We start from the raw sequence: 26,253 nt of genomic DNA on the forward strand, positions 1-26,253 counted from the left end.
AATTGCTGTTGAACTGCACAGAGTTGCGCAGAATTTAACTGCAAAACTTTCTGTGCAATTTTTTAAGACAAAAATAAGGTTTTGTGCGTGCCATTAGATATATACAAGAAAGTCACAGGTGATCATGTGACGTTAGTAGTGTATGCATAAGCCCTACCTTCTGCTTGAGCAGCGCGGGTGTGGTCAGTTGAGATGGGTTGTGTTCATTGGTACATATTATGATATACATCGTGATAGCATGGAGGCACTGTCAAATTCGTCGTGTTTACTGGACGTGCACGATCACCATATGCAAACTAAAGGGAAAAATTGGAGCGATCTGCTATTTGTCGACGGAGCCAAATTTGTACCCACCGAATTAATCCTTCTCTTTTAAAAAAGCCTCAAGCTCGTCATCAAGCTCTTGTTGGCTCTTCTTCGGGCGCTCTCCCCTCCGTCCTCTGCCTTTACCCCGATCCACATCTCTACCCTCTTCCTCACCCCATTTAGGACTACTTAATCTGTTCGTCAGATGCCCTCTTGAACGGGTGGGTAATGGAGCAGTTGGACGACCCTCTCGCTCGTCAAAGTGCGCACGCATGAAGGACGTCCGTTCCAATAGCGATTTTCTCCCAGTATCGATATAATCGGAACGCATCTTCGAAGGAGGCGAAGAGGGCCGACCTTCAGACAAAAAGGCATCCAAATCGTCGTCGAGCTCCGCTTTCTTTTGCGTCTCCACCTCAGCAGCGTCCTGTCTCCTTCTTTTCACCGGCCCAGCTCCGCTTTCCGTATCCTTTCCAGCATCTGTACCATACTTTTTGTAAAACTCGCTCTCCTTCTTTGCACCCTTCTTTTTTACATCATCTCCTTTCGCCCATCGCATGCGTATCGTGCCCTTCAATCCCTCTCCCTTTCCAAGGCTCTTGTTTATTCGTTCTTCTGGCGGCCATATGGGGATTGGTATTGATTTAGCGGTGATAAAACCCTCCACATCGGGCTCCTCTACAGCAGACTTTTGAAGATACCTATGAGCCTTGCGAGCCGAGGTTTGTGACTCAAACACCAAGATGCACGTGTTGTCATTAAGCCATTCTAAAGCGATCGGATGCGCGTCAAAATGAGTAGCGTAGGCAAATAATCTTGCGGTCGGCAGAGACGATATTGGTGGGCCAGTGAGAAGTAACGCATTTGTGCGAAGCGACAAATCTATTTAAGAGAAAATGAAACATGAGCGAAAGTAGAGATTGAAGCGATAGGTTTATTCACCCTCCTCCATCTCTACATCATTATCCTCTTCATCAGCCGTGCGTTTACGCTGAAGAATCGGATACAGAGGGACTCTTGTATTAGACCCTTTTACCGTAAGCCTACAATGACATACTACCAGCGCACCTTGGCGACCCTTTCTGCAGCCGATTCAGAGAGCACATACACTTTGGTGTTACCAATACGGTCGAGAAGCGCCGCTCGCCCAGGATCATTCGAAGAATGGGTAGGGATCTGCTCCTCGTAGGGAACATCGTCATTATAAGAAAGGGTGGCGAGATCCGTTGTGTCTGCGCCGCCGTCAGGAAAGTTTTCCATAGTGAAGATAATACAATGATGGTAGTAGTGTAGACGTGTTCGGTGATAAGAAACTGAAAAGCAAAACTAACAAAGACATCCACGCATGTCACGTGACCATCGAAAATCATAGCTCCGAGTCTCTACTCTCAACAATTTCAATTCTTCAGCTATTCTCAGTTATAAGAGGCTTCAAAGAGGCTCTTAAACTCCCTTCCCCGCTACACATATCACATATCCCGTATTCATTCGATGGAGGGCGAGGAACCTGTTGTAAACAAGAACAAAAGGCATCGCAAAGACAAACGTAGGTGTGCAAATAGGGACATTATGTTCACTAGACTCAACGCTTTCTTCATTAGCATGGGATACAGATGACATCGACCAGTGAGTTTTCTCTTATACGTCTAGTGTTATACACATTCTCATGCTTTCTTTCCTTTGTGCTGCAGTGTAAGCTAGGAGTTACAGTCTGGAGCAAGCCGTACTGATGCGCATGATTTCAGTGGAAAATAGATGCCTTCCAACCTATCGATAACAAGGGTGGTGTATTCACGGAGGAGTCATCATTTGCAACGCTGTTCCCAAAGTACAGGGAGAAATATCTCCGAGAGGTGTGGAGTGCAGTCACTCGGGCTCTAGACTCACATGTGAGTTAGCTTCATTGTGCGCATTTCACTCGAGGATGGCGTCCTTAAGTGTAATTCCAAGGGTATTGGATGTACCCTCGACCTGGTACACGGCTCCATGTCCGTCAAAACAACTCGAAAAACATACGATCCTTATGTTTTATTAAAAGCTCGTGACATGATCAAGCTATTGGCGAGAGGTGTAGCAATATCACAAGCAGTTAAGGTTCTCCAGGACGACGTTGCATGTGATATAATCAAAATTGGCAGTCTTGTACGAAACAAAGAGCGGTTCGTGAAGCGAAGACAGAGAATCATCGGACCAGATGGGAGTACTCTCAAGGTATGTTTTGTATCAGCAGCCCAAACTCGGAATTTTTGAAGTGTTGTATTCGTTCTCCTAGGCCATCGAGCTCTTGACCCAGTGTTATGTATTGGTCCAAGGAAGCACTGTAAGCGTCATGGGGCCTTACAAGTCACTAAAGGAAGTCAGGAGAATAGTTTTGGACTGCATGAAAAACATCCATCCGATATATCGAATAAAGGTAACTCAAAATGAATATGATATCTTCTCCACCTTCTAAACTTGATAAAGGAGCTCATGATCCGACGTGAACTCGCAAAAGATCCCAAGCTAGCAACAGAATCCTGGGATCGCTTCTTGCCTCAGTTCCGAAAGCGACATCTCAAGACCTCAGAGAAGACTGCGAAGAAGAACGAGAAACAGGCTGTGAAAGATGAAGCGCGGAAAGCTGCTGGGTTGGACCCGGCACAAAAGACGGACAAAACTGCGAAGAAAGTCTACACACCATTCCCTCCCCCTCAATTACCTCGCAAAGTAAGGACTATCTTACAAAAACCCATATGTCTCATTTCTAACCGATGTCTCGCCGCCTGATAGGTTGACATGCAACTAGAGTCTGGAGAGTATTTCCTCAAGCCTCACGAAAGAGAGGCACGTGAGATCGAGCAACGTAAACAGAAGGTAACGATCGCGTTGTGGTCCTATTGAATCCATCAATTCTGAATACACCTTGTAGCAAGCAGAGACTACCGCCAAACGACAGAAAGAGCGCGCTGAAGTCTTCATTGCTCCGGTCGAAACGGCAGCTCCAACCGTTGGAGAGAAAAAGAAACGACGACTTGCTGAGACAGACGACGGGGTTCATGGTCATGAAGAGCAGTCTGAAAGCAAGAAGAAAAAGAAGAAAAAGAAAGAAAAGATATTAGGATCAGAAGTCTCATAAGCATTACTGTCCATTCTACCGCTACTTATTGCTCCTGTGCTTTAGCATTTTTGCGGATTTGTTTTGACCTTCCAGTCACTCGTATGGTACACTAGTGGGAACTGCATTGGTCTGCATCATATAAGACACTTAGTATCAGTTGCTAAGGAAAATTCGCAAACATATCTTCAAAGGAAATGGAGATATGCAAGCTGATTCGAAAAGTTAAGTGAAGGCGAAAAATAAATGACTGGGTGAATCTATACATGCCAGAAACGCTACAACAAGTTGAAAATGTTTGACCAAGGAAAAAGGTGAAAAAGAGCACCTCGACAGCCGCTATGTTTTGCCTGCAAGTCACGACAGACACATTAATATCGAGTATTGACCTGGGCCACGATTCTAGCAATCTCGTTGGTATGTTCTTCTGGACAACTCGTGCTGGGTAATTGCTGCGATAGCTGCACATCGCTGGCACTTGCATGGAATGTCGCGTGGAAGGTACTGAGGGTTACTCCTTCTGTCCCAGGCTGAGCTCCAAGAGAAGGGGAGAACGATTTCCGGAAGTTGATGATCATGCGCGTACTCAGAACCACTCCTGAAGAGTTAACAATACTAGCCAATATCCCCATGTACACTGCCTGCCCAAAATCAGAGCCTCTCCAGCGAACGAGATATTTTAAATAACTTACCGGAAGGCCAAGGTAGGCCCCTGCTTCGGTTGTGCACATCACAAATATACTTCGAGGATCTATATATTAGTATATAAGGAGACGAAACTGCCGAAAGATGAACGCACAATAGAAAGAAAAATGTGCTGTCCCTGATGAGAACCTTCATCATCATATCAGCCTTCCATCCTCCCAAGGCCCTACGTTGTTCTCGCACGTGCAGAAAACCAACCCAAACAGCCAGAACGAAGAGGGTGCATTGGAAGCACATAATGGGAATGTATATAAATGTCAGACTTTTACTAACATCTACGATGGTGCACATATGGATTCCCAGGATAGGCTCTGATACACCTATGGACAAAATGAGATCACCATTAGATGCTTCTTAGTTTCAGGAATCGGATATAATGTTTCAGCACTACTCACTTTTCGCTGGTCCATCGGGACTTAAATCCATTCCTACTGTTACCAATATAGCGACAACTTCAACAAAAAGGAGAAAAGACATGAACAAAGGAATTTTCTTCAACCGTTGGAACATGGCATAAACGCGCATGATGAAAGTAGCTGATTCAGAAAGAGAGCAGTTACTATCAAGGGGGAAATCCACATAAAAAGTGAACAAGCCTTGCATAGCCCACAGTACGACAACCGACTCCCACCGTTGCAGCCTAGTTCCTGCGTTACCTGAAAAGTTATTATGTGAAATACTCCATGACCACAATTGAGAACAATATACTTACAACTATGTAAGCATTTGTAGTATTTATATTTTCAGTTCTTTAACTTGCTACATCAAATTAAAGAAACATACGCCTGTAATATATCATCAGCTGCTGTATGAACTCATAAATAAATAAAGTAGGCCACTAACAGTATCTGACATTGATGTGCTAACAAAAACTGAGAATCGTCGATTAGAAGAGGAAGTGTGAAAAGTATAGTAACATACACGAAGCAAGATCGCTAGATGAAGATACCAGGAGGTGAGTAACGGCACCAAGTAAAACTAGACCTTACATTAGCACCGCATCGCCGACATATCGATTCCACCAATCACGACAACTTGTGAGAAATATAAATCATTAGTCAACAACGTGCTTACTGCGATGTAAGGAATTGTTATATATGACCATTTTTTCCCCTGGCACATTTGAACGGCACAATAAACACAAAGTAGGCATGAGTTCCGCTGAATGGTGAATGGCTGTACTGACAAAACGCACCCATACTAAATCCACCTTGTAATGATATGTCAGGCGGTGCATATAGGAATAGCATATATGCACAACACGTACCTCGCGCTGTAATGTCAGCGCTGTGACATTATAAAAAAACAATGATCAGAGCATGTTCGACTTAGGGTAACCAAAGCAGACCATGGCCATATAAAGCAACTGTCGTAGCAGATACTAAGAGCAAACATATAAGTGGCTATCCATTCAAGATATGAAGTGTAGTCAACTGAAATTGACAGAGCCTCGTTGCTTGAAGAATATCAGCACTTTTCCATAGGGCCTGAATCTCCGATTGCATGGGTGTGTATGCCGCTGTGTTACAGCAAGCTTTGGGTGCAACGGTGTAGTCTGATTTGTTTATATGAGTCTGACGGAAGAAAAAAGGGGGGACTGTAAGGGAGTAGATATATATGCCCAAAGTCTAACATATCCCACCTAGATGATTGCACGGCAACCATCCGCACGCCCTCATGGTTAAGAGTGGAACCAATTACAACGAATAGCTGCATCAACGTATAGGATGTGTGATTGTTAGGTCAACGCGTGATTGGCACAAGATCTGCCTGGAAATGGGGTAAAGGGACTAAACAGGAGTACTTGAATAGAAGCAAGTATATTACACTTACATTTGAACAGCTTCATGACGTGACCTGTTACCTTGGAGTGGACAGTACAATGCAGTGCCATGTCGAAAAGGGTCGAGTGGGAAGTGTCCTCTTTCATTCCCGTCCAATCACTGCCATGATGCATGATGCAGCTGGCCCCGTGCATGTCATGGCAAGTGAAGTGAATGCTTTGGTGACATTTCGATGCATGTTACCACAAGTGAGCGTATATGCTGGGATATTGGTTGTTATCATCCTCGCACACGGCTGATGATGGATTCCAGTTACTGCTACTTACTAGTACTTACTGGTAGTGTAGTCTGAAACTTGGGTAGGCGTGGAATAAGCCGTCGGTGAGCGCATCGGCTTTTGCCTCCGGTCACGTGAATAGTACCTGTTCCAGACCGCTACCATATATGGGACATTACGTCAGCTGTAGTGTGGTTCGGGCTCCAACAAGGTGTTCCGGCGTGGCTTGGACCCACTTCGCCTTGTTTCTCGCTCTTTACGACCAAGCAAAAGCCATGGCCTCCACCGACGTTCAATGGATGCCTGCTACAGGGAGACATTCAGTAAACATTGGCTCATCCCTTGGTCGCGCGTTGAAGGCACGCAAAGGCGGTATCGCTGCTCCAAAGAAATCTAACCTTCCCGATCGCGACTTTTATTCATTTCGATGTGAGAAATCCGCACTGCTTTCTCACTGGAATCGCTCTGAATATCTTTGCAGACAACTTCAAACCAGAATCCATTGACACGAGCAAACCTGGCTCTATTGATGTCAAGCGAGGAAAGGATTCTACGAGCGTCACTATCGAGCGTCCAAGTATACAGGTACAGTTACCTGTCGACTCACCGATTCACTGGCTTATTTACTCTAATAGGCTGGGGAAAATCATGTCTTCAAAGGAAATGAGCACTCAGCTAAAGAGTGGGAGTGTGTACTCATTTACGATGAAGAACTGGGGGTAAGTCGTTCGATTTAATGAACTAGCGAATATTCACTTGCACGCTTGGACCAGACTTTCACTCTGGAGAAGCTAGATTCTTTCATGGGTCTCAGCTACGACGGGCGGACCTCCTCCAGTAGCTCCAGTTTACCTCAGGCTTCTGCTTCCCGTAAGTCTATACTATGTGATATTCAAACGAGATCGTTCAACTTTCTGGTGTTCCTTGCGAAGCTTTACCACCGGTATCAGCACCGGCACCACCTGCTACTATTAGTCGACCCAAAGAGCCGGCTCGCGACCTCGATTTCGAAAAAGAGTTAGAAAGAGACCTACTGGGCCTCGAAGATGCTGATGGCGAACTAGACGATGGATACGAAGAAATACTATCAAAGGTTCCTGTGCGAAAGGAGGAAGAGGAGGAAGAAGAGGAAGAGGGGATTATAATTCCTCAGCCTAGGGCACCGCCTCCAGCGCCTCCCCCTAAAGCCAAACCTCCGATCACCAGCAAGATAAGCTCAAAACCTGAAACTTCATCTGCAAAAGAGAGTAAGTCAAAGCCAAGCAAATCAAAAGGGAAGGCAAAGAGGGACCACGAGTCAAGTGGAGTAGACGACTCGGATCTCGAAGAGGTCCTCAGCTTTGGTCTTCCCACTCGCCAAGCGAAACGTCCCAGGCCATCTTCACCTATGCGCTTAGCACTTCCCAACGCAACATCAGGGTTCACTTCCTTACCACCCCCTCCACGCCCAGCCGCTGCTCCACCTCGCCCCAATCCGCCCTCACCTGTCGCAGCTCCAGAATCCGACTCTGACGAGGATTGGGACAAGGTTGCTGGTATCCCTCCTGCATCTACCAACGAAAACGATACCAATGATGGCGAAGTCGAGGAAGAAATTGATCTCGATGCGTTTGGGCTCGAAATGGAAATGGAATTGGAGGAATCTGAAGATGACATCCTGGCTGCTGCAATGACGCCTGAGCCAGAATCTGCTACTCGCACTTCTGGTCCGATGTCTTTGAATCAGTATGCAGGTGGACAGTTCAGTCAGGATGAGGATGATAGTTCCTCTAGCGAGGATAGCGATGACGACTAATGCAGTTATCCAGACCATCACCCCGTACATTGTAGATATTAACTATATGTAAACTTTTGTACACTAATGTCAACGTTCTGAGGAATATACCACTACAAAACGTATTGCATCTGACATTTGTAGTCCACTTAGACGCTATTATTACAACCATGTCCATATCGAATTTGATGGGCAAAATGTATCGTCTACTTCACACGAAATGAAACGAAAAGGCTTGAATGGCTATCCCCAAAGGTTGACAGTCGCAATCGAAAAAATGAAAGAAATGGAACACTAAGACGGTTAACTTGTGTAGAGGTCAGCCAGCTCCCTCAATCACGTATTTTCACCCTATGGCCTCGTAAAGTGATGGCGCGGATTAGCCGTTTAGCCTGAGTAGCCGTCGGGGTGGCGCTTGAGGCGCTGGACGCAGCACTAGAAGGCTTTGCAGATTCCAGACTCGCAAGAACAGCGCTAGCCTGTGAAGGGGAAAGAAGTCTTGTCGTCGTACCTGATGGGGGGCTGGTGCTGGCGGACAAGGCTGTAGAAGACGATACCGTAGATGCCAACGTCGAGAGAGACGTGGTCGATAAAGTTGAGGACACAGTTACAGCAGTGGATGAGGTAATGGCAGTTGAGGAGGTTACAGCAGTAGAGGACGACGAAGACACGGTACTTGTAGTGGCCAAAGTAGATGTGTTGGACGTGTGAGCGGAAAGCGTAATCGTTGTAGCAGCTGCCAAAGATGTGCTAGAGCTACTGATACTAGTAGAAGACGAAGTCATGGTAGTCTGAGCCGTAGTGGTCGTACCACTGGAAGTAGTATTGGATCCTGGCCGCACTAATTTCCCGAGACTTTCTTGCTGGGAGTCGATGAAGACCAAGGCTGGGCCAGCTACAATTGAACTGGTGGCAGCATCACGGACGTTATTTAGCAAAGGCTGGCTGTCACTGGTGATGAACATGACTGCGGGGCCATTGATACCTTCGGGCACCATGCAATTACCCATAGGCTGTGAGATAGATATAGCCATTCCTCCGGCCATAGTCTGACAAAACAACTGCTGGAATGACAGATGAGATCAGAGTTTAAACATAGAATGTAGAATGTATGGTCGCTAGCTTACGTTTTCGGAGATACTTCCATTGATAGTATCGGCCTGGAAAGCGAGTTTGGATCCTGCCTGCAGAGAGCCGTTGGATGTAACGGTAAGCGCGGGATTGGCTAACAAAAAAACTTCAGGATCCCACAATCAACAGACTGTTTTGAATATGAGGATATTTACCGAGGACTCCGACATCACAACCAGACACGAAAGAACCAGCAATTGCAAGAACTTCTGAAGGATTTAGCGCAATGTCGAAAGCTTGAGGTATAGCGGATTGTCCATTGAGAATGTTCAATACTGTTTGATGGCGTGCTTCCACAGTCATTATACTCGCTGCAGCAGTCGCCAGTACTGGATTTGTGATTAATGATGATGCACCTAGATAGGCGCTTACACCAACATTCTCCACGGCACGGGCAGTTGCTGCCATTGTGGTAACATCAGTCAACGCTGAGGAGAAATTGAAAGAGCATCCTGAAATAGGCTGGCCACCCAACGCTTGAATGGCGGCCTAAAAAAAGAATTCATCAATATATATTGTTGGCGGGAATATTCTCCTTGCACACACCTCGAGGGTTGTCGTGTGCGTTGACTCGTCGCTTGCAATCCGCTGAAATTGCTGCAGGGGTACTTGTGATGAGACAAACCCAGCTGATTCGAAATCTGCGGCATTGAATGTCTCGAGAGCTTTGTTATAAAATGAGGTTTCGAGCTGTTCCAATACATTCGCAAATTCTGCATTGGATGGATCAGAACCACGGCAACCTAAAAATAATGTAACAGCTCACTTAGAACCAGCAAGTCCGATGAGTCTGAATTTGAAGACGCTCGTTTCAAGGGCAGAGCTGAAGCAAAGCCCAGAAACAGGAAGGGCAGCAGCGATTTAACAGGATGCATCTGGAGGAAGCTATCAAAGCGATACCCCGGATTGTAAATGAATGAATAAACAAAAGAAAGATGTCCAGGGGCGCAACCGGGCAGCCCAAACAGCTACGAGCAAGCTAATTGAACATTGATGCGGGTCAGTGAGGGAAACGCAGGGTAAGCTAGAGAACAGATACTGACCGTAGAATAGAAAGCGACGAAAACAAACGGCGGGGAAGCAAAGCTGAAAGAAACATTTGTGACGACGACCAAACCCTTTTATCTAAACGGCTTTCTGGCATGGGACTCGGACAAGATAAAATTGAACCGTATAAATTTACATCCACCAGAGTCAATTTGCAATTGGTAATCTGGTTCCCGCTTTTGGAAGTCTCATCTCTATGGTGACACGCAAAAACAGACCCTCAATGGTGCAAAAGAAAAGAAAAGAAAAACGAGTGAGCCAAGCTGAGCGATCGCACATGTTTCGGCTTTACAAAAGCTCAGCAAATGAAAATACTGGTTGACGACCATACTTTGTACAACATAGGGGACCTTTAGCAAAAGTTGACCGTGATCGAGCCGCACTCCCGTTGTAACTTCACTTTTTTCGTGATTCCCATGGTATGAGCCGTCCCGGCCATAGCGACTGCATCAGATGTCTTCTTTCGCCAGCCATCTGGATACCATTGCCTGCGCCTCAGCAGGTTTGTCGTGCGGGACGTGCACTAGGAACTCAGTCAATTAACACCGAAAACCCAGTAGCGAAAGGTACTCATCATATGTCCCGCCCCTCGAATCGTGGCAAAGGTCAGATTCCCTGCTTTCTTCGTCTCACCTGCCTTCTGCCCTTGCACAACCCAGTTTCTCCACTCTTCAACCAAATACGTTTGTTGTCCGCTCCATTCTAATTTGTCTACCCACAACTTATTCGCGACCCAGTTGCATTGCCAGTCATAGGTACCCGCATAAATGAGTACCCGGATTCCTCTTTCAAGGAGTCCGGCAACGTAGTACTGTGTCGGATGCGCCCATTTGTCCATGTGCTTGTTGAAGTTGCGACCTACTTCGGGAGAGCAACCTGTAAAATTTCCAGGGCTTTCAACCCCTAGAAGTTCTCGCGTGCTTGGTAGATCGAGGAAATTTCCAATGGCACCCTGTTCGGTGTAGCATAGATCATCACCTTCACACATCTAAAACACGGAGATTAGACTATTGGTTTCATCCTACTGAAGGCAGAGAGGACCTTGGATATATCATACGGATTTCTCCCTGCAAGTATTTGCTTAGTGATTGGCAACGATTAGTTTCTCTAGACAAGCATTACCGCTATCCCAATACCCGGTGCTGAGTTCGTTGTCACAGAAATCCACAGTAGCACGACAGTTCATAGAATCGAACTGGTCGATGCAATTACTCTTCATAGCAGCTTGGCATCTCGGGAGCTGAGAATTTTCTCCCTATTTTAAATACAATGCAATTTAAAATACAAAGAGCTTACCGCCGTCTTCATGCGAACACATTTACCGATTTGCTGAAAAGGGACATCCAAGGCCGCCGTACCACACTCGATCTCATACCTACCTAGATATAATCTATGGAGGTGATAGATATTTCTTCCGGACGACTGCTAGGTATGTGATGCTACTCACGTCGAGATATCGGTGATACCATTGCCAATCAGGACACTCTGGAGGTTCAAAGTAGGGCGGCCTTCTGCCTGGGCGACCTGATTCTTATCGTAGATTTCACTCGCGAACAGAGGTAAATACCGGCCCTTTTAAATAAACCAAAATAAGCTTTGAAAAAAACGGAAGGCATTCTGGTAAATAACGTTCACCCCGTAGGACTCTCCAGAGAGATGCAAGGGACGCCCAGTAAATTGCTTAAATGTTTCGAAAAAGATGGTTATGAATGCGTGAATGTTCTTCGCGGCATCTTCTGTAGTCTCTACCGTTTCGCCAAAATCAGCATAAGAGAAACCGACGCCAACACTAGTCGTAACTGTTGTCAATAATGACGTGAGTGACAAAATACAGAAGGGTCAACAAACGGCTGGTCGAGGAAAAATATATTTGCTTCCTTATTCCACGAATAAGGATTCCACATTGTCCCATTCTCAGAAATATTGTTGATGTCGATGCTACATGGACCTGTGCACAGTCATATCAATTTATGACTATTCGACAAGAATTAAATTACCGGACCCAGTTCAAACAGGAGGCCTGTGGCCGAGGAACATCCAGGTCCTATATAATCGATCAGGAGACTCATTTCTTACACGACAAGTCAACCACACCTCCGTTGATCCACATCATAACGTCATCTAGTACAACGTCAATAAGCGAGGTTTGGTATAGTACGAAGCTTTACCATTTGCCGGGTCTCTCCGACTTTCAAAGAAGTAGAAGAACATATGCTTCGCCCCATCGTCTACATCGAGGTAGCCCGTGTATACCCTAGCAATAGGGAGCACAAAATGCCCCAAGATTTCTATCAGGGAGGACACAAAAGACCGTGTTTACTCACGATACTGTGGGGTCACAGAAATCTGACTTCTTAACACGCACTGAATGTCGCGGAAACCGAGGATGAGACAGAGTCTGAAATGCGCTCTTCGATGTTATTGAAGAGAGATTAAGATAAGGGGTGATTTGTGAATGCTCGTATTTCAGGTTAGAGAGGTCGAAACGCGTCGATTCGTACAAGTCCTCTGAAAGTTGAAACTGTTTCTGAACACTAGCGCGGGCCAAAACTGTCAGAGAAGCCAAGGCAAGCAAGGAGAATGTTAAGGGATGCATCTTGACAGTGAGACTGAGAGATAAGTCGCTCAAACCCACACTCAGAAAGCCGAACCGAGGCTTTTTATATCGGGACCTGTGTATTCAACCTGTCAGAGCTTTTCGAGTTTAAGCAGCTCGATCGGAACGGTTCTCCAGAAAACATTCACGCCACGTGTGGTCAGCTCACGTGCCTGGTACCAGCACCTTCCCACGGTCGAAAAATCTTGGAAAAGTTCATAGCCAAGTCCCTAAGGACGAGTGCTCGTTTTCGCATATCTGGTTTTTCTATAGGTTTGGTCTGTGCACGGTATCAAGATGTTGGTGCTATATGAATCGGCGATGGGCTATTGCCTCTTCAAGCTATCTGACGCAGCAAAACTCGAGTCAGCGGATTTATACAAGGAGTTCGAAACCCCAGAGAAGGCTAACAAATTGTATGTCCAGTTTCCTTGCATTTCTCTTAATCTAATCTCTTACCATGTCTCACCTATTATCGCATGAAGATTGAAACTAAAGGCGCTTCATCGTTTTACTTCAACTGCGACTGCTGTAGAGGACCTTACCGCTCTGCAAAATGGAAAACTGGGGAAAGGTTTGAAGAAGTTTTTGACGGAGGAAATCGTAGACAAGGGGAAGGGAAAAGAACAACTCGTAGTCATTGAGCCTCATCTAGGTTTGTTTCTTCTATGATGCATAAAGGCGTTCCTCATTTTTTCCCGTTTAGCCCGATCTATCACAAAAAAACTCAGTATCAATGTTCAACCTCATATAAAGGATGATCACAGTGATCTGTGGAGAGGTATCAGAAGTCAGTTAACAGCCCTGCTCGATGGTTTGGACCCCGCAGATTTGGCAACCATGAGCTTGGGTCTAAGTCATTCATTATCCCGGTAAGGTTTTGACTTTTGGCACATCACCATATAATTTACTTTTTACATTATAGATACAACCTCAAGTTCTCACCAGAAAAAGTGGATGTCATGATTGTACAAGCTATTGCACTGTTAGATGATCTTGACAAAGAAATAAATATATATTCAATGCGAGTAAAGGTGCGGTTATTACGTATTTCATTTCCTCATTCTATGCTCAACGCCTCATTTTCCTTATAATCACCTATATCTATAGGAGTGGTACGGATGGCACTTCCCTGAAATGGGCAAGATCATAGTGGATAACATAGCTTATGCGAAGGTCGTCCGGACAATGGGTTAGTATAGACTGGACTGTTCTTATCAGCAAAGTACTCACACTTTTACACAGGCTTCCGCACAAATGCATCAACGACATCATTCGACACCATTCTACCCGAAGATCTTGAATTAATACTCAAGGCCGCCGCCGAAATCTCGATGGGTACTGAAATTTCTGATTCTGACATTCAACATATACATTCGCTATGTGACCAAGTCATCTCAATATCGGCGTACAGAGCACAGCTAGGAGAATATATCCGTAACCGTATGCAGGCCATTGCACCTAACCTCACGGCCCTTGTTGGTGACCTTGTTGGCGCAAGGCTCATTTCGCATGCCGGAAGTCTGCTGGGTCTGGCAAAACACCCAGCTAGCACTGTCCAAATTCTCGGTGCAGAGAAAGCACTTTTCCGTGCACTCAAAACGAAACACGATACCCCAAAATATGGTCTTATCTACCACGTATGTACTATATCACATACTCATTTTACTCATGCTCATCCAGTTTGGCGCAGGCATCTCTTATCGGACAAGCCCCACCAAAACTAAAAGGCAAAGTAAGTAATTGTCGCATATGAATTTACTCTCAAAACTGATTGCGTCTCTAGATGGCTCGTATGGTTGCCACGAAAGCAGCACTATCAATTCGTGTTGACGCTTTGTCGGATGCTGATGGCAAATCAGACGAACAGGCCCCTTCAATAGGTCTTGATAACCGTGCCAAGCTTGAATCTCGACTGCGCGCACTTGAATATCAAAGTGATGCGGGCGGTGTTCGAAGATTCGACAATGGCAAGAAGCAAGAGCGGTTTGAGATGAAGGGTGAAACGAAAACATACAACACGGCTGCTGATGCTGTTGATTTGGTGCCTACACAACGTGAGCCAATGGAGCTGGCGGTGCAAGCTGTTTTGGATGTGAAAGAAGAAAAGAGGAAAGCCAAAGAAGCGAGACGGGCAAAGAGACGAGCAGAGAAGGAAGGAAAGGAAACAAGTGATGATGATCAGATGGATGTTGACGGCGAGGAAGATAGCAAGAAAGAGAAAAAACGTAAGCGGAGAGAAAGTGAGGTCAACGGAGGGGTGGAACCAACAAAGGCAAGTTTCCCTGATTTCAAACTTCGCTATAGCTCATTTTGGTAAATCACAGGAGGATGGTGAGACGGAGGCAGAGCGAAAAGCCAAGAAGAAAGCGCGTAAAGCTGAAAAAGCTGCTGCTGAAGCAGCACAGGCTAATGGGGATTCGCCTAAGAAAAAGAAAAAGAAATCAGACGCATAGCCTGGAATTTTAAAGATGGCTCTCGTTCGTCCGGACACCGTAGGCCATTTCCAGGTTCAGTGAAGAGCAAAAGACGTCCTTGCTTTCTGATTATATCTATCTACCCCAATCACATTGGGTATCTGGTGTTATATTATTGTCATTGCAAAATTCCGGTTTCCTGCTGTTCTTACTTTCTTTAATGCATAAAAGTATGATGTTAGCGTATGCGCCAGTACTATGTATACCAACAAAACGGCGTTGTCCGGACGAAAATAAGTCTTTACTATAGGTCAGAGTAGGTGATGTGAATTTCTTATAATCGAACGACTGGCTAAGTGATGCTGAGAAAATACTGCATTCACACCAATTGCGCTTGTCTTTTCTTCCACCATGTCCTCTTTGCGACCAATTATCATTGTCACTGGTGGTAACACGTACGTGTATTGTGCACTATCTAGGTTTCTCGTCCGTTGACTTACCAGAACACAAGTGGTATTGGGTTTGGCATTTGCCGTCGCCTGCTTATACAGTTGTCCTCGAAACGTCCATTAGATGCTCAGCCACGATACCGATTCCAGTTCGAGCAAGATGATCTCGAGGAGCTCGAAGTGCCATACGACGGTTTGACTCTAATTCTGGCCTGCAGAAGCATACCAAAGGCAGAGGCTGCTCGGAGAGAGTTATACGAACTTGTAGATGCACATATCGCCCGCCTGAGACAGGAACCTGGTTATGATGGCCATGCGGATACTTTCCGGAGTAATCTGAACATAGAAATCCACAAAGTGGACCTTGCTCACGTTCCAAGCATATTTACTTTTGCAGACGAGATTTCTGAAAGGTATACTTCATGGTGATTTTGTCACTGCGGTTTTACTCATCTTTTTGCAGATACCCTTATGTCTCTCACCTCATATGCAATGCAGGCGTTGCAAGCTTCAATAAAATTGACTGGGTTATCTGCCTGCAACAACTGTTTACTCATTGGGTCACTGCTGTGACAGCTCCGATCTACTATATCCAAAACAAAGGCGAAATGAGTTCAGATGAGCTTGGTTGGGTATGGCAATGCAACGTGTTTGGACATTATGTTATGGTTTGTTCTTCTGCATTCTCCTCGTCTCTCGCTAGTAACACCTCTACTTTTACAGTATCGGTGTATCCAGCATCTATTGGCGAGGTATCAGTCGTCCACTGGTGCTAGAGTCATCTGGATGTCTTCGCACGAATCGACGTCTCAGTTTTATGATCCGGAGGATTGGCAGCTTGTAAACACGACTCACTCTTATGAAAGTTCAAAGTATCAAATGGACATGATCTCTCTTCACTTAGATCGGCGTGCCCTTCGGCAGGCCGGAGGTTCCACGAATATTCGGCACTTTACTGTCCTTCCCGGTGTAGTTGGCACCAACATTGCCCAAGTTCTTATTGGTCGATTCATGACTATCACTATGTACTTCACCTTTTACATTGTGCGTTTTTATCTTTTCAAGCGGCGCTAATAGCTGATTCCAGTCCTTCATATCCCAGGCTCGGTGGATTGGATCTCCAAACCATCTGATCAGCAGTTTTAAAGCAGCTGTCTCAGCTGTACATCTATGCCTTATTCCTCTCGTTTTTCTTCCTGTCGTCGGTGCAATAGCTTCATCTGAGGGATCTGCAATACCATCAGAACCAGAAGCTGGCTTCAAATATGTTTCTGAAACGGACCGACTAGGGCGAGAGCGTGTCAGGGCCGCCAAAATCTTACTGTCGAAGGACGAAGAGGAACAAACTACTAAATTGTTGGAGAACTGCGAGCAACTGCTTCAAAAATTCTGTGATGCGAAAGGCAGACCATTACCACTTGACCAGTCGGAAAATTGATGGTTATCTATGTTATCTAGTTGGTACATACCCTTATTCTTTATCATAATGTTAGTGGAAGATGAGGTTACACTGGAACGTAGTTCTACTAGGGTTTTTATAATGGATACACCTTCATACATCGAATATAGAACGAAACTGATAAAATGAATAAGTTAATATCAATGGGTGAAGCAATTCTCGAACAAAATGTTATGATGGAGCCTCTACAGCGAGTATTGGCTGTGACGATTGGAAGAACGGGATTGAGCGCATATTATTTGGAGCAGGACCGGAGGCCTCCATTTTCTTGCGTGCACGTTCGGTCTGCGGGGGTCCTCAATAAAGTACTATACAGTAGTAAGTGATTTGACTTACGATAGCAGAATTTGCCATTCCTCTCTCTAACCCTTCTAACAGCGTACAAGCCTTGCAGAGTTCATTGCTTGACATATATCCACATCTTATACATGTTTCTGTGGAGAAACAATGCGTTAGCGTGAGACGTCAAATAACAGGCGTTACTCACGTTGAGTCTTCTGGGCCGCCTTTACCTCCTCCCTAACCTCAAATGCTTCCCCGGAGTGGATGATGTCGATGATCGCACTTGGCCTTGCAGCCTCCAGATCCTTAAGGAATGCTCGTGCATGTCCGCGATAAGCATCTGGTGAATATATACACTCCGTCGAGAAATAATCTAGTTTTTTAAAGTATGCATACCTACAGCGCGATAAGTAAAATTGGATGTGCGAACGAACGGACCACATACATGACAATTTCTTTCTCATAAGCGTACTTAAAAGGTTTGGACCGTTTGATCGTGTCTTCCCCTTGTGTACAGATCATGGTACATCGTCCTAATCGTGCGATATCGCCGCGCATAACTATCATTCTATCAGCAAATATTGATCATCAGAGCCAGAGCTCCACTCACTGTTCATAAGTACGGTTTCTGCGATGTCATCTGCGTTATGACCCGTTACGATATGATCGACGTCGAGCATTGCAGCTCCTCTATCCAGAGCCTGTCGTCGGAATACACCACAAAATGTGCAGTTATTCTTTTTGCCTATCTGAGAGACTATGGCATCCATCGTCCAGCCATAGAGTTCGTCATATGACAATATTTTCAGGGGCATATCGTATTGTTGTTGGTTCCGTTTCACGGTCTACACTTTCGAGCAGAGATATTAACAGAAACTTGAAGTGAACAGCTGTAAACCTACCTCCAGAGAGTCATCTCTATATCCTGTTATCCCCTCATCTATAGACAATAAGAATAATTCAAGGCCGTATTGATAACGATCATTAAGAGTTTTCATGACATGAGCCAGCACGGTTGAGTCTGATCCATGATAAATACATATTAAAAAACTACGAGCGAGACCCTGAAGTGATGAACATCGTACCTTTACCACCGGATGCTCCTATGGCTACTTTATCTCCTTGCTTGAATAACTTTGCTGTGGTGATAGTGTGATGGACTTCCGTCTCAAATACATAGAAGAAACAATCTTTGCATATCTGCTGTCCGGTTTTAGGTCGTTTCAGAATGGCTTTTGACATTTTGCAGAGCGCACATGATGCGGGAGCCATGGATATAACAATCGAGTATAGGCTTCAACGGTGGATATCGAGGAAAGTCACCGTAATAATCCAAGCCTTGACTCAGAGTACAAGCGAAGGAGGCGGCGATTAGATCTTACCAACCCCTAACCCTAGAAAAGTTGTTAACTAAAGTGTGCGGGTCTTATTCCGAGCTCAACACCTACAGCGCTGTTCCAAAAACGTTGAGATGCCCAGAGAAAACAGGAAAAGGGGAAAGAAACATAAAAAACAAGCGGAAGAGCAAGATTATCCTGCTCAAAGTCAAAATGCGTCTCACCCAGTGGAAAACAAGGAGCCAGAGCAAAATGCAGGACCGTCTTGGATTGTGTCTGGATCAGCACAGGAAGAGATCAACCCAGAAGCACCATTCGGATATGTGGATGCTGATTTGAAGTCGTACTTCAAAACCGTAGATGCTCAGATTCGCAATTGGCAAGAAGATGAGTTTCATACCGAGGACAAGAATGAAGATATTGACCCAAATGAAGGTAGTTTATTTGAATCGCACTTCGCGGTCTATCTGAATCACTCTCACAGAAAGACGGCTTTTCTTCATGGCTGCCCTTACGGAGATGTCGGGAAAGGAAAAACAACTCGCGACAGACTCTGATTGTTCAGTCATATTAGAAAGAATGGCGTACTCAATGGACGACTTCGTACGCAGAGTTTTCATCGACAGCTTGAGTGGCTCGTAGGTTCCATTTCCTTTATGTAAACTATAACTATATGTCATTTAATGCCATTCACCTTACGTCCCACAGCTACGAGAAACTCATTCAGCACCGTTTTGCTTCACACGTCTGTCAGACGCTCTTCACGGTGTCAGCAGATACGATAGCCAGAGAAGTGAGTATCTTCTATGGACCGAGGCTGCATACTGAAAGGACTAGTCCAGAGGTATTTATCCAGAAGCCCCTGCATCTGCAGAGAAGGGTGAATTACGCACTTTGACACAGCTGGTCCTTGATATATGCCAAGTGAGTGAAAACCTATAGCATAGAAGCAAGTTCCTAAAAAAATGTATTCAATCAGGAACTCAAGCCAAGTTTTTCATCCCTTATTATGGATCCCTTTGCTTCGCATGTTTTGCGCGCCCTTCTTCTTGTACTATCTCCATCCCTACTCCCAGCCGATTCGTCAACAACCAAAGCTCAATCGAATTTACGATCTAAAAAGAGTGTTGCTTGGAAAGCGCGGCAAGGTGTCATGAAATCTGTCTTCACAGATGAGAAAGGAAAGAATAAAGTAATTACGGCGCAAAAGACACCAAAGGAGTTCTACAATGCTGCAGGAGACTTTGTACGCGCTGTGCGAGAGGGGTTGGGACCAAACGAGGTGCGAGCACTAGCAGCCAACAAAGTCGCAAGCCCAGTTTTGCAGGCGAGTTTTGCCATTCATAGAATATCGATCAACAAACTTATCGAACACATAGTTAATGCTTGAGATAGAGGCAGATCAAGGCGAATCTGCGGTACCAGACTCACTGATGGATCACGTTCTGGTCGGTATGATCACAGCCTACCGTAAGTTGACAAAGACTATCAACCTTCTTACCACGTCTAGACCGTTCATTGATATTTTAGGAAACGATCCTCAGGCGTCACCAGAAGTCTCTGATTATCTTTCGACTCTTTTGCGCGACCCTACCTCTTCTCACTTGCTGGAGACCCTGATAACACGCAGTATAGAGCCTGTATTTGCTATTCTCTGGTCCACATACTTTCAGGGGAAGTTGTCAAAGCTTGCTGTGCATCCTGTAGCGAACTTTGTTGTTGCTAAGGCTCTAGAACGGCTAAACGGTAGCCAGTTGAAAACAGCTCTAGATGAACTTGAAGGCACCTGGGAGAAAGTCATCAGTGAGACTCTTAACATACTAGTGTAATCCTTTATACTGACTACCAGCCAGAGTCATCAAGAGCTGGTGTTTTGCGTGCCGTTATCGAGAGGGCCATTACTCTTCGTGCTATTGAGGATGATGTAGTGAATGTGAGAACATGCTACTCACCAAGCGTGTCACAAATTATAACTTTAGTCTACTTAGGCTGTCTGCGCGGCGTTTGGTTTGACTGATCTTGAACAACGCAATCTAGTAGTACCTTGTGTATTGTACTTGATGCCACTTCAGGTACGTGAGAGCCTATACCTTATCATAGCAGCTTCAAGTATCCGATCTATTCATTTTAGGAATATCTTCCTTGGTCGGCTCAGAAAGAGCCTGCAGAACCCCAAAATAAAGCCAACAAGAACCCCAACAGTAAAGAACCCAACGTGCAAGGCGCTTTACTCCTACAGTCCCTGCTTCGACTTAGTGAGCCACAAAATCAGCTTGTAATAGACAGGTGATTTATATCGTCCTCTTCTTTGTCTCATCTTTCTGATCCACGTGTAGTATCAAGTCTCTTCCCATGGAAGAGTTGATGAAGATAGCACACCATGCTACGAGCTCCAGGATACTCGATGCCTTGTTCGAATCAACAACCGTACCTTTTAAATCGAAACGGAGCTTTGTTTTATCTCTGATTGGCCACTACCACACCTTGGTTGATGACCGCATAGGTAGTCGTGTAGGAGACCGATGTTGGGCATTTGCAGATCCTTATCTAAGGGTACGTCCATATCCTAGTATAATAATCTGCTTTACTTATTCATCCATTACAGGAAAAGATCGCGCGTTCCCTTATTTCGTATGATCAGTTCCTGGCTGCTTCATACTATGGAAAATTCTTCGCTCGACACCTCAATCTATATCTGCTACAAAAACGACCGCAGGAATGGAAGGATTTACAGTCCCAAAGCAAGGCAGCGGCAGCTAAAGCTCCTCGGGTTTCAGCAGAAAGGCCATCTATCCATTCAGTGAAAGAGCTTTCTAACGTCTCAACCTCGGAAGATAAACCCAAAAAACGAAAGCGACCAGAACGTCCAGGAGATGATATTGATGCTGTCTTCTCTGTCTTTGGAAAGAAAATCAAAAGAGGCGCTTTGAAGGACAGCCCGGACTCTCTTCTAGTTGAAAGACCAACCGAAGCCGAAAATCCTGTCCCAAATAAACGCACGCAGTTGATAGACGATGATTTAAAGGCTATATTAGGAGCTATCCAAGCTGTTCCTAAAAGCGAAAAAAGTCACAAGAAAAAAGGACGAGTTCATTGAAAGCTCTCTTATTTTATTTCAATAGAGTGTGTATGGTATGCTTATATACTCTCTCTTTTCTTTTATCTTCATTTTTTGACAGTGTACACCTGAATAGTGTATAGTGTGGGTATGAGGTATATATCAGTGTTAGCTACTATGCTGGATATGTAATATGTTGACAAAATGGGTGACACAATACGCATTTTTCCCTCGCTCATTACGTTGTGTGAATACATAATTGTTAAAAGCGGACAAGTTAATCTGCGACAATATTGTCTGCATTGTATTCCTTCTGTCATGCGTCCTTTAAGGTTTCTTGGTTGCTTGTGGGGTCTGCTTAGTGTCCAAGCACTGCGATTTAGCGAGGGTGGTGGAACTCTTCACACGCGACGGTTCTTCTTTGTTGGAGGTTCCTATGTCAAACAAGGAAAATCTGAAGTCGTTCATGGCCAGATGTATGTTGAACGTCTTACTCCTGCAAAAGTGACCCAGGACTTCCCGATCCTTTTTATACATGGCTTGGGCATGACTGGAAGTAATCTCATTAACACCCCCGATGGTCGAGCAGGCTGGGCGGATTATTTTCTGGCTGAAGGTTACGAGGTAAGTTTATCTGAAGCGAACTCTTCGGTCCTCCCCTATGCATACTTACGTCACATCACAGGTTTACCTTGTAGATCAACCAGGTCGGGGACGCTCTGCATGGAAGGAAGGTGTTGACGGTAATCAAATCACAGTTGGGGCGACGTGGATAGAATCGCACTTTACAGCGACTCGGAATTATGGTCTATGGCCTCAAGCATCACTACATACGCAGTGGCCAGGAAACGGAACTGTCGGAGACCCTATATTTGATGAATTTTACAAGTCAGTAATGCCTAGTCTCGTATCGTCCGTCGAGAGTTCTCTATTGGTGACGGCTGCTGGATCTAATCTTCTTGATATTATCGGAGTAAGTTTTGTCTTGATTGAATGCCTTTAATATGGACTAGACTGATGGATTCACTGTCAATGTTGGGCAGCCTGTTATCTTGATTACACATTCTCAATCTGGGCAATTTGGTTGGCCATTGGCGGATGCACGCCCATCGAAGGTCAAAGCGATTGTGGCTTTAGAGCCTTCTGGGCCTCCCTTTGATAATCCCAGTACCTTGTCCGTGTCGTCGCTTGTTCGGCCTTATGGTCTTACTGAGATCCCTATCGCGTTCGACCCTCCCATATCCTCTCCTGCGGACCTCAATTATCATGCTGTCAAGGTCACGTCAGACTACACCTGCTATCAACAAGTACCACCAGCGAGACAAATGGTAAATCTCGTTGACATCCCCGTTTTGGTTGTCACAGCCGAAGCGAGTTACCATGCGGTCTACGATGATTGCACTGTGCAGTTTCTGGCTGAGGCGGGCGTAAATGTGAAGCACGTTCAACTCGAGGATGTGGGTATTCGAGGAAATGGGCACATGATCTTCATGGAGAAGAATTCTCTACAAATAGCCGAAGACGTTATCAATCGATGGTTGCAGCAGAGTCTCACCTCTTCTTGTCTCGCCTTCGACCTATGTTATGCCAGCTACTTCGAATTTTCCCAATCGTGCCTTTGATTGTCATATGATATACCGACAGTGAACAATACTGTATATTAATGTCCATGGAAATTTTTATCCCAAATATACAATCAACGCTTCAGACGCTGCAACAGACACATTGAAGGTGCCTCCACTGACAGCCGCTTGCTCGAGAGACTGTGCTCCTACAAGTTGGCACGAACTGTCGAAAGTACCATCGCCTCCGATTGTCACGATGCCACCTTCACCGATGATGGCGGTCGCATTTTGGGCCGTCATCCGCTTAGTATTTACCAATGAGGTCGAGGAAGGTAAGCCACTGAAAGTAACTGATGTGTTTGTTCGCGTCCCGGTACCATCGTAATAGTTGGAATTGTAAACCAACAAGCGTTGAGGTGCACCATTTGCAGAATAAACCGCATAAATTCCTATGGGGCCTGTTCCATCGTCAAGCATAGCGAGCTCTACTCCATCTGTACCAAGAAAATCGGAAACGAAAACCGCTCCATAGTATGGTGCGGCCACGGAATCATTTCCCCAGAAGCAATAGGGCTAATGAGGAGCATTAGCCAGCGAGTTAGATGAAGGGGCACTAACTTACGCAAGCTGCAATAGTTCCTTGGTGGAAATAAAGACGGTCGACATTGTTTAAAGCGCCTTGGAGAACATAGTCCATCACCCAAAGGCCTGCACCAAACATGGGACTTATTCCACCACCCCCGCAAGTAGCTATCGCAATGAAGTTGTTGGTACGACATGTTAACACGTGGAAGATATGTACTTACCAGAATTAGTCTCGCCGAGGAAATAGACCTTGCTGACATTGTGAGCAGCCGCGGCCTCGGACTTGTATTGTTCAGTATAAGATACAATATCGCTAGAACGTGACGTAACCTTAATGGTGCGGCTGGAGTCGAAGGTTTCGAGGACTTACGAATGGCTCATCAACTGCGTCAGGTTCGTACTTGCACCTCCGCATGCGGACTGGGGATATGAATGGCCGGAGAAGGTTTTCACATAAGTGACAGCCGACTCGAGCAACGGAATGATTCCAGCCGTGCTCCAAGTAGGATACTGGAGATAAACTGCCGCTTGGAACATATTCCCGATCTGTGGGAAGACATGAGTTCTGGAAGGACATAGGCGGGCAAAAATCACTCACAGATGGCGCGAAATCGGTGAACCAGAGTTTCTGGCTTTCTCCATCTGTTGTCGGCGTCCATGTGGTCCCTGAAGGTATGATCGGGGATGTGGAAGCCCAGACTATCACCCAGTTTAGATGAATTCATATAACATAGAGGAAATACAAACACTCTGGTTCATTTCCGAGCTCCATTGCCAATAGATTTGGCATAGTTCTTAGAGCTTGTTCGGCGCCCTCAAGGCTGTTAGTCTGGTTGTTGAGTTGGCGATTAAGGCCTACGGTGACTTCTCCTTTTAGTTGCGCTGCTAGGGAAAAGAATGCAGGTCCATAAGTGAGAGAAGCAGGGGCATCGACCGGACTGGCAACAGTATAATTGACGGGTTGCGTCAATGTTGGATCATAGGTTGCACGGTCTCTATATCGATGAATGAGACTGCTAATCCGCACAAGGCAGCGCTAACTTACTGAGTGGTACCCCCAATTCGGATAGCTGGCTGCGCTCCTCGTAGAGTAGCGATATTATCCAAACAATTGGTTGTAGCGGATAACCTGGTGTACTCAGGAAAGGCAAAAAATTCAAGAGAAAGGCTTAAAAGAGAAGGATTGACTGAAACAGCAGTCGACGGAGGGGAGGTTGGGATGCTGATAGCTGATCCCGTATGACCCCAAGAAACTACAGCTGCCAACCCAAGAAGTACATGCATATTGGGGCCCGTACTTGCAATGCTGGGACAATATAACACGGCATTTTTGTATCCTTAGCGCGGGCCGCGCTCGTTCAATGAACCAAAGGCTGAACAAGGCCCATGACCTGATATAAATGCAAGCACAGCGACGAGAAACTTACCAGTGTCACAAGCTCCATGGTCCTCATTTTAGAATCTATTGATTCGACAACTTCAAAGTCAGACAATCACACGAGAAGCAGGGAGTAAGGATGAGATGTAAAGCGGGCCGCGGCGTGGAATTGCCCCTGAGAATTTCTGAGGGTATAATTCCAGTAGAAGCAAGTAATACGAGATCAAGATCATGACATATCGACGTCTTGAGGTACATCTGGTCGTGGCTCTCCCCTAGCCACTGAGTTCACCAACTCTCTCCGAACTTCTGGACCGATCTGTGCATGAGGATTTACTCGTATTACATCCAAGAGAGCATCTTTTTGATCCGGAGTCAAATCAGGAGAATATCTGATAAAGCGTGTATCAGTAAACAGAATACCTATCAGGAAGTTAGCAGACCTCTGACAGAAAGCTAGGAGACTCTGATGCCATAAAACAGGTAGTTTCTCGGAGTCACCGCGGCCACGGGCTTTGTAAGTATTGGAGAGGCGGATAAAATGGAATACCAGGGAATCAACCACTTTGTATGGCAGCTGATACTTTTTGTCTATAAGTACACGAATGAATAAAGAATTGGGTCCTGAAGATTTGTGTCAGAATGCCAAAAGAAAAAGACAAAGACAAAGCTACACCGCACCGGTATAGTCCATTTCGGCAATACGCATCAACGCTGCTGAAGAATGTAACACTGGAACCTTTTTTTTCGCTAAAATAGAAGCGATGATTGCAGCTTCCTTCAAGCTGCACCCACTCTGAAAATCATGAGCTGGCTCGTTCGGCATATACGAGTAGTAAAATGACACACATCTAACATTGGGAACACAATCCCTTTGAAAAAAGCACTAGGCTTATACAATGCGCGCTTTAAACACTCGTAATAGTGCACATTGAGTTTTTTGTTTTCATTGATGTCTTCCCGGATAGCATCCAGCAGTGACTTAAGCCCCTCACCAGTTGCGGATGCG

At 45.4% G+C, this 26,253-nt stretch overlaps 11 protein-coding genes across 11 annotated transcripts in view; 5 read left to right on the top strand and 6 right to left on the bottom strand.

The window, feature by feature from the left end:
• Positions 1-21: 21 nt before the first annotated feature.
• On the bottom strand, positions 22-1,607 carry SERLADRAFT_460149 (uncharacterized protein; the record flags this gene model as incomplete). Its single annotated transcript, XM_007315218.1, has 4 exons — positions 22-296; positions 355-1,188; positions 1,249-1,297; positions 1,375-1,607. The coding sequence occupies 3 exons, from the start codon at positions 1,564-1,566 to the stop codon at positions 359-361; spliced, it is 1,071 nt and encodes a 356-aa protein (XP_007315280.1).
• Positions 1,608-1,710: 103 nt separating this feature from the next.
• Positions 1,711-3,503, top strand: SERLADRAFT_381537 (uncharacterized protein; the record flags this gene model as incomplete). Its single annotated transcript, XM_007315219.1, has 8 exons — positions 1,711-1,852; positions 1,908-1,932; positions 2,051-2,195; positions 2,257-2,517; positions 2,579-2,719; positions 2,770-3,012; positions 3,076-3,159; positions 3,215-3,503. 8 exons carry the CDS (start codon positions 1,798-1,800, stop codon positions 3,419-3,421), a joined length of 1,161 nt encoding a protein of 386 aa, XP_007315281.1.
• Positions 3,504-3,519: 16 nt separating this feature from the next.
• SERLADRAFT_460156 (uncharacterized protein) lies at positions 3,520-6,254 on the bottom strand (the record flags this gene model as incomplete). Its single annotated transcript, XM_007315220.1, has 12 exons — positions 3,520-4,041; positions 4,093-4,141; positions 4,200-4,425; positions 4,501-4,641; positions 4,702-4,761; positions 4,818-4,890; positions 4,949-5,218; positions 5,301-5,315; positions 5,373-5,679; positions 5,748-5,875; positions 5,939-6,150; positions 6,216-6,254. The coding sequence occupies 5 exons, from the start codon at positions 4,706-4,708 to the stop codon at positions 3,772-3,774; spliced, it is 693 nt and encodes a 230-aa protein (XP_007315282.1).
• A 4,156-nt stretch (positions 6,255-10,410) lies between these two features.
• On the bottom strand, positions 10,411-12,751 carry SERLADRAFT_413693 (uncharacterized protein; the record flags this gene model as incomplete). The annotated part of the gene is made up of 12 exons (XM_007315221.1): positions 10,411-10,636; positions 10,693-11,106; positions 11,160-11,185; positions 11,241-11,358; positions 11,415-11,508; positions 11,566-11,690; positions 11,748-11,907; positions 11,967-12,066; positions 12,121-12,162; positions 12,213-12,239; positions 12,287-12,372; positions 12,443-12,751. The coding sequence occupies 12 exons, from the start codon at positions 12,712-12,714 to the stop codon at positions 10,568-10,570; spliced, it is 1,533 nt and encodes a 510-aa protein (XP_007315283.1).
• A 201-nt stretch (positions 12,752-12,952) lies between these two features.
• On the top strand, positions 12,953-15,493 carry SERLADRAFT_460168 (uncharacterized protein; the record flags this gene model as incomplete). The annotated part of the gene is made up of 9 exons (XM_007315222.1): positions 12,953-13,130; positions 13,200-13,369; positions 13,421-13,586; positions 13,640-13,748; positions 13,825-13,906; positions 13,960-14,354; positions 14,408-14,449; positions 14,501-14,989; positions 15,042-15,493. The coding sequence occupies 9 exons, from the start codon at positions 13,012-13,014 to the stop codon at positions 15,168-15,170; spliced, it is 1,701 nt and encodes a 566-aa protein (XP_007315284.1).
• A 49-nt stretch (positions 15,494-15,542) lies between these two features.
• On the top strand, positions 15,543-16,778 carry SERLADRAFT_333162 (uncharacterized protein; the record flags this gene model as incomplete). The annotated part of the gene is made up of 5 exons (XM_007315223.1): positions 15,543-15,586; positions 15,643-15,993; positions 16,044-16,248; positions 16,304-16,624; positions 16,668-16,778. Coding segments are annotated over 5 exons (1,032 nt in total), but the record flags the coding sequence as incomplete, so codon positions are not given.
• A 2-nt stretch (positions 16,779-16,780) lies between these two features.
• SERLADRAFT_460179 (uncharacterized protein) lies at positions 16,781-18,667 on the bottom strand (the record flags this gene model as incomplete). Its single annotated transcript, XM_007315224.1, has 7 exons — positions 16,781-17,324; positions 17,376-17,473; positions 17,527-17,717; positions 17,767-17,881; positions 17,932-18,166; positions 18,224-18,342; positions 18,407-18,667. 7 exons carry the CDS (start codon positions 18,591-18,593, stop codon positions 17,211-17,213), a joined length of 1,059 nt encoding a protein of 352 aa, XP_007315286.1.
• A 108-nt stretch (positions 18,668-18,775) lies between these two features.
• On the top strand, positions 18,776-21,986 carry SERLADRAFT_460183 (uncharacterized protein; the record flags this gene model as incomplete). Its single annotated transcript, XM_007315225.1, has 13 exons — positions 18,776-19,093; positions 19,143-19,296; positions 19,367-19,451; positions 19,496-19,582; positions 19,638-19,985; positions 20,038-20,128; positions 20,189-20,461; positions 20,512-20,591; positions 20,647-20,730; positions 20,790-20,944; positions 20,995-21,211; positions 21,264-21,790; positions 21,853-21,986. 12 exons carry the CDS (start codon positions 18,793-18,795, stop codon positions 21,753-21,755), a joined length of 2,367 nt encoding a protein of 788 aa, XP_007315287.1.
• Positions 21,966-23,439, top strand: SERLADRAFT_460187 (uncharacterized protein; the record flags this gene model as incomplete). The annotated part of the gene is made up of 3 exons (XM_007315226.1): positions 21,966-22,340; positions 22,402-22,689; positions 22,760-23,439. 3 exons carry the CDS (start codon positions 22,035-22,037, stop codon positions 23,336-23,338), a joined length of 1,173 nt encoding a protein of 390 aa, XP_007315288.1.
• On the bottom strand, positions 23,396-25,150 carry SERLADRAFT_446424 (glycoside hydrolase family 79 protein; the record flags this gene model as incomplete). Its single annotated transcript, XM_007315227.1, has 8 exons — positions 23,396-23,854; positions 23,904-24,031; positions 24,088-24,119; positions 24,237-24,412; positions 24,465-24,565; positions 24,614-24,861; positions 24,912-25,053; positions 25,111-25,150. The coding sequence occupies 8 exons, from the start codon at positions 25,148-25,150 to the stop codon at positions 23,396-23,398; spliced, it is 1,326 nt and encodes a 441-aa protein (XP_007315289.1).
• A 234-nt stretch (positions 25,151-25,384) lies between these two features.
• SERLADRAFT_446425 (uncharacterized protein) overlaps positions 25,385-26,253 on the bottom strand; it is a gene marked incomplete at both ends in the record, with an annotated part of 1,982 nt that continues 1,113 nt past the window's right edge. Inside the window, 4 exons of the mRNA XM_007315228.1 lie at positions 25,385-25,636; positions 25,688-25,868; positions 25,926-26,040; positions 26,094-26,130. Of these exons, the coding sequence (XP_007315290.1) occupies positions 25,474-25,636; positions 25,688-25,868; positions 25,926-26,040; positions 26,094-26,130 (496 nt within the window). The remainder of the gene's footprint in view (positions 25,637-25,687; positions 25,869-25,925; positions 26,041-26,093; positions 26,131-26,253) is intronic.

The sequence above is a fragment of the Serpula lacrymans genome (assembly GCF_000218685.1).
Source record: "Serpula lacrymans var. lacrymans S7.9 unplaced genomic scaffold SERLAscaffold_4, whole genome shotgun sequence".
In the NCBI taxonomy this organism is placed as follows: Eukaryota; Fungi; Basidiomycota; class Agaricomycetes; order Boletales; family Serpulaceae; genus Serpula; species Serpula lacrymans.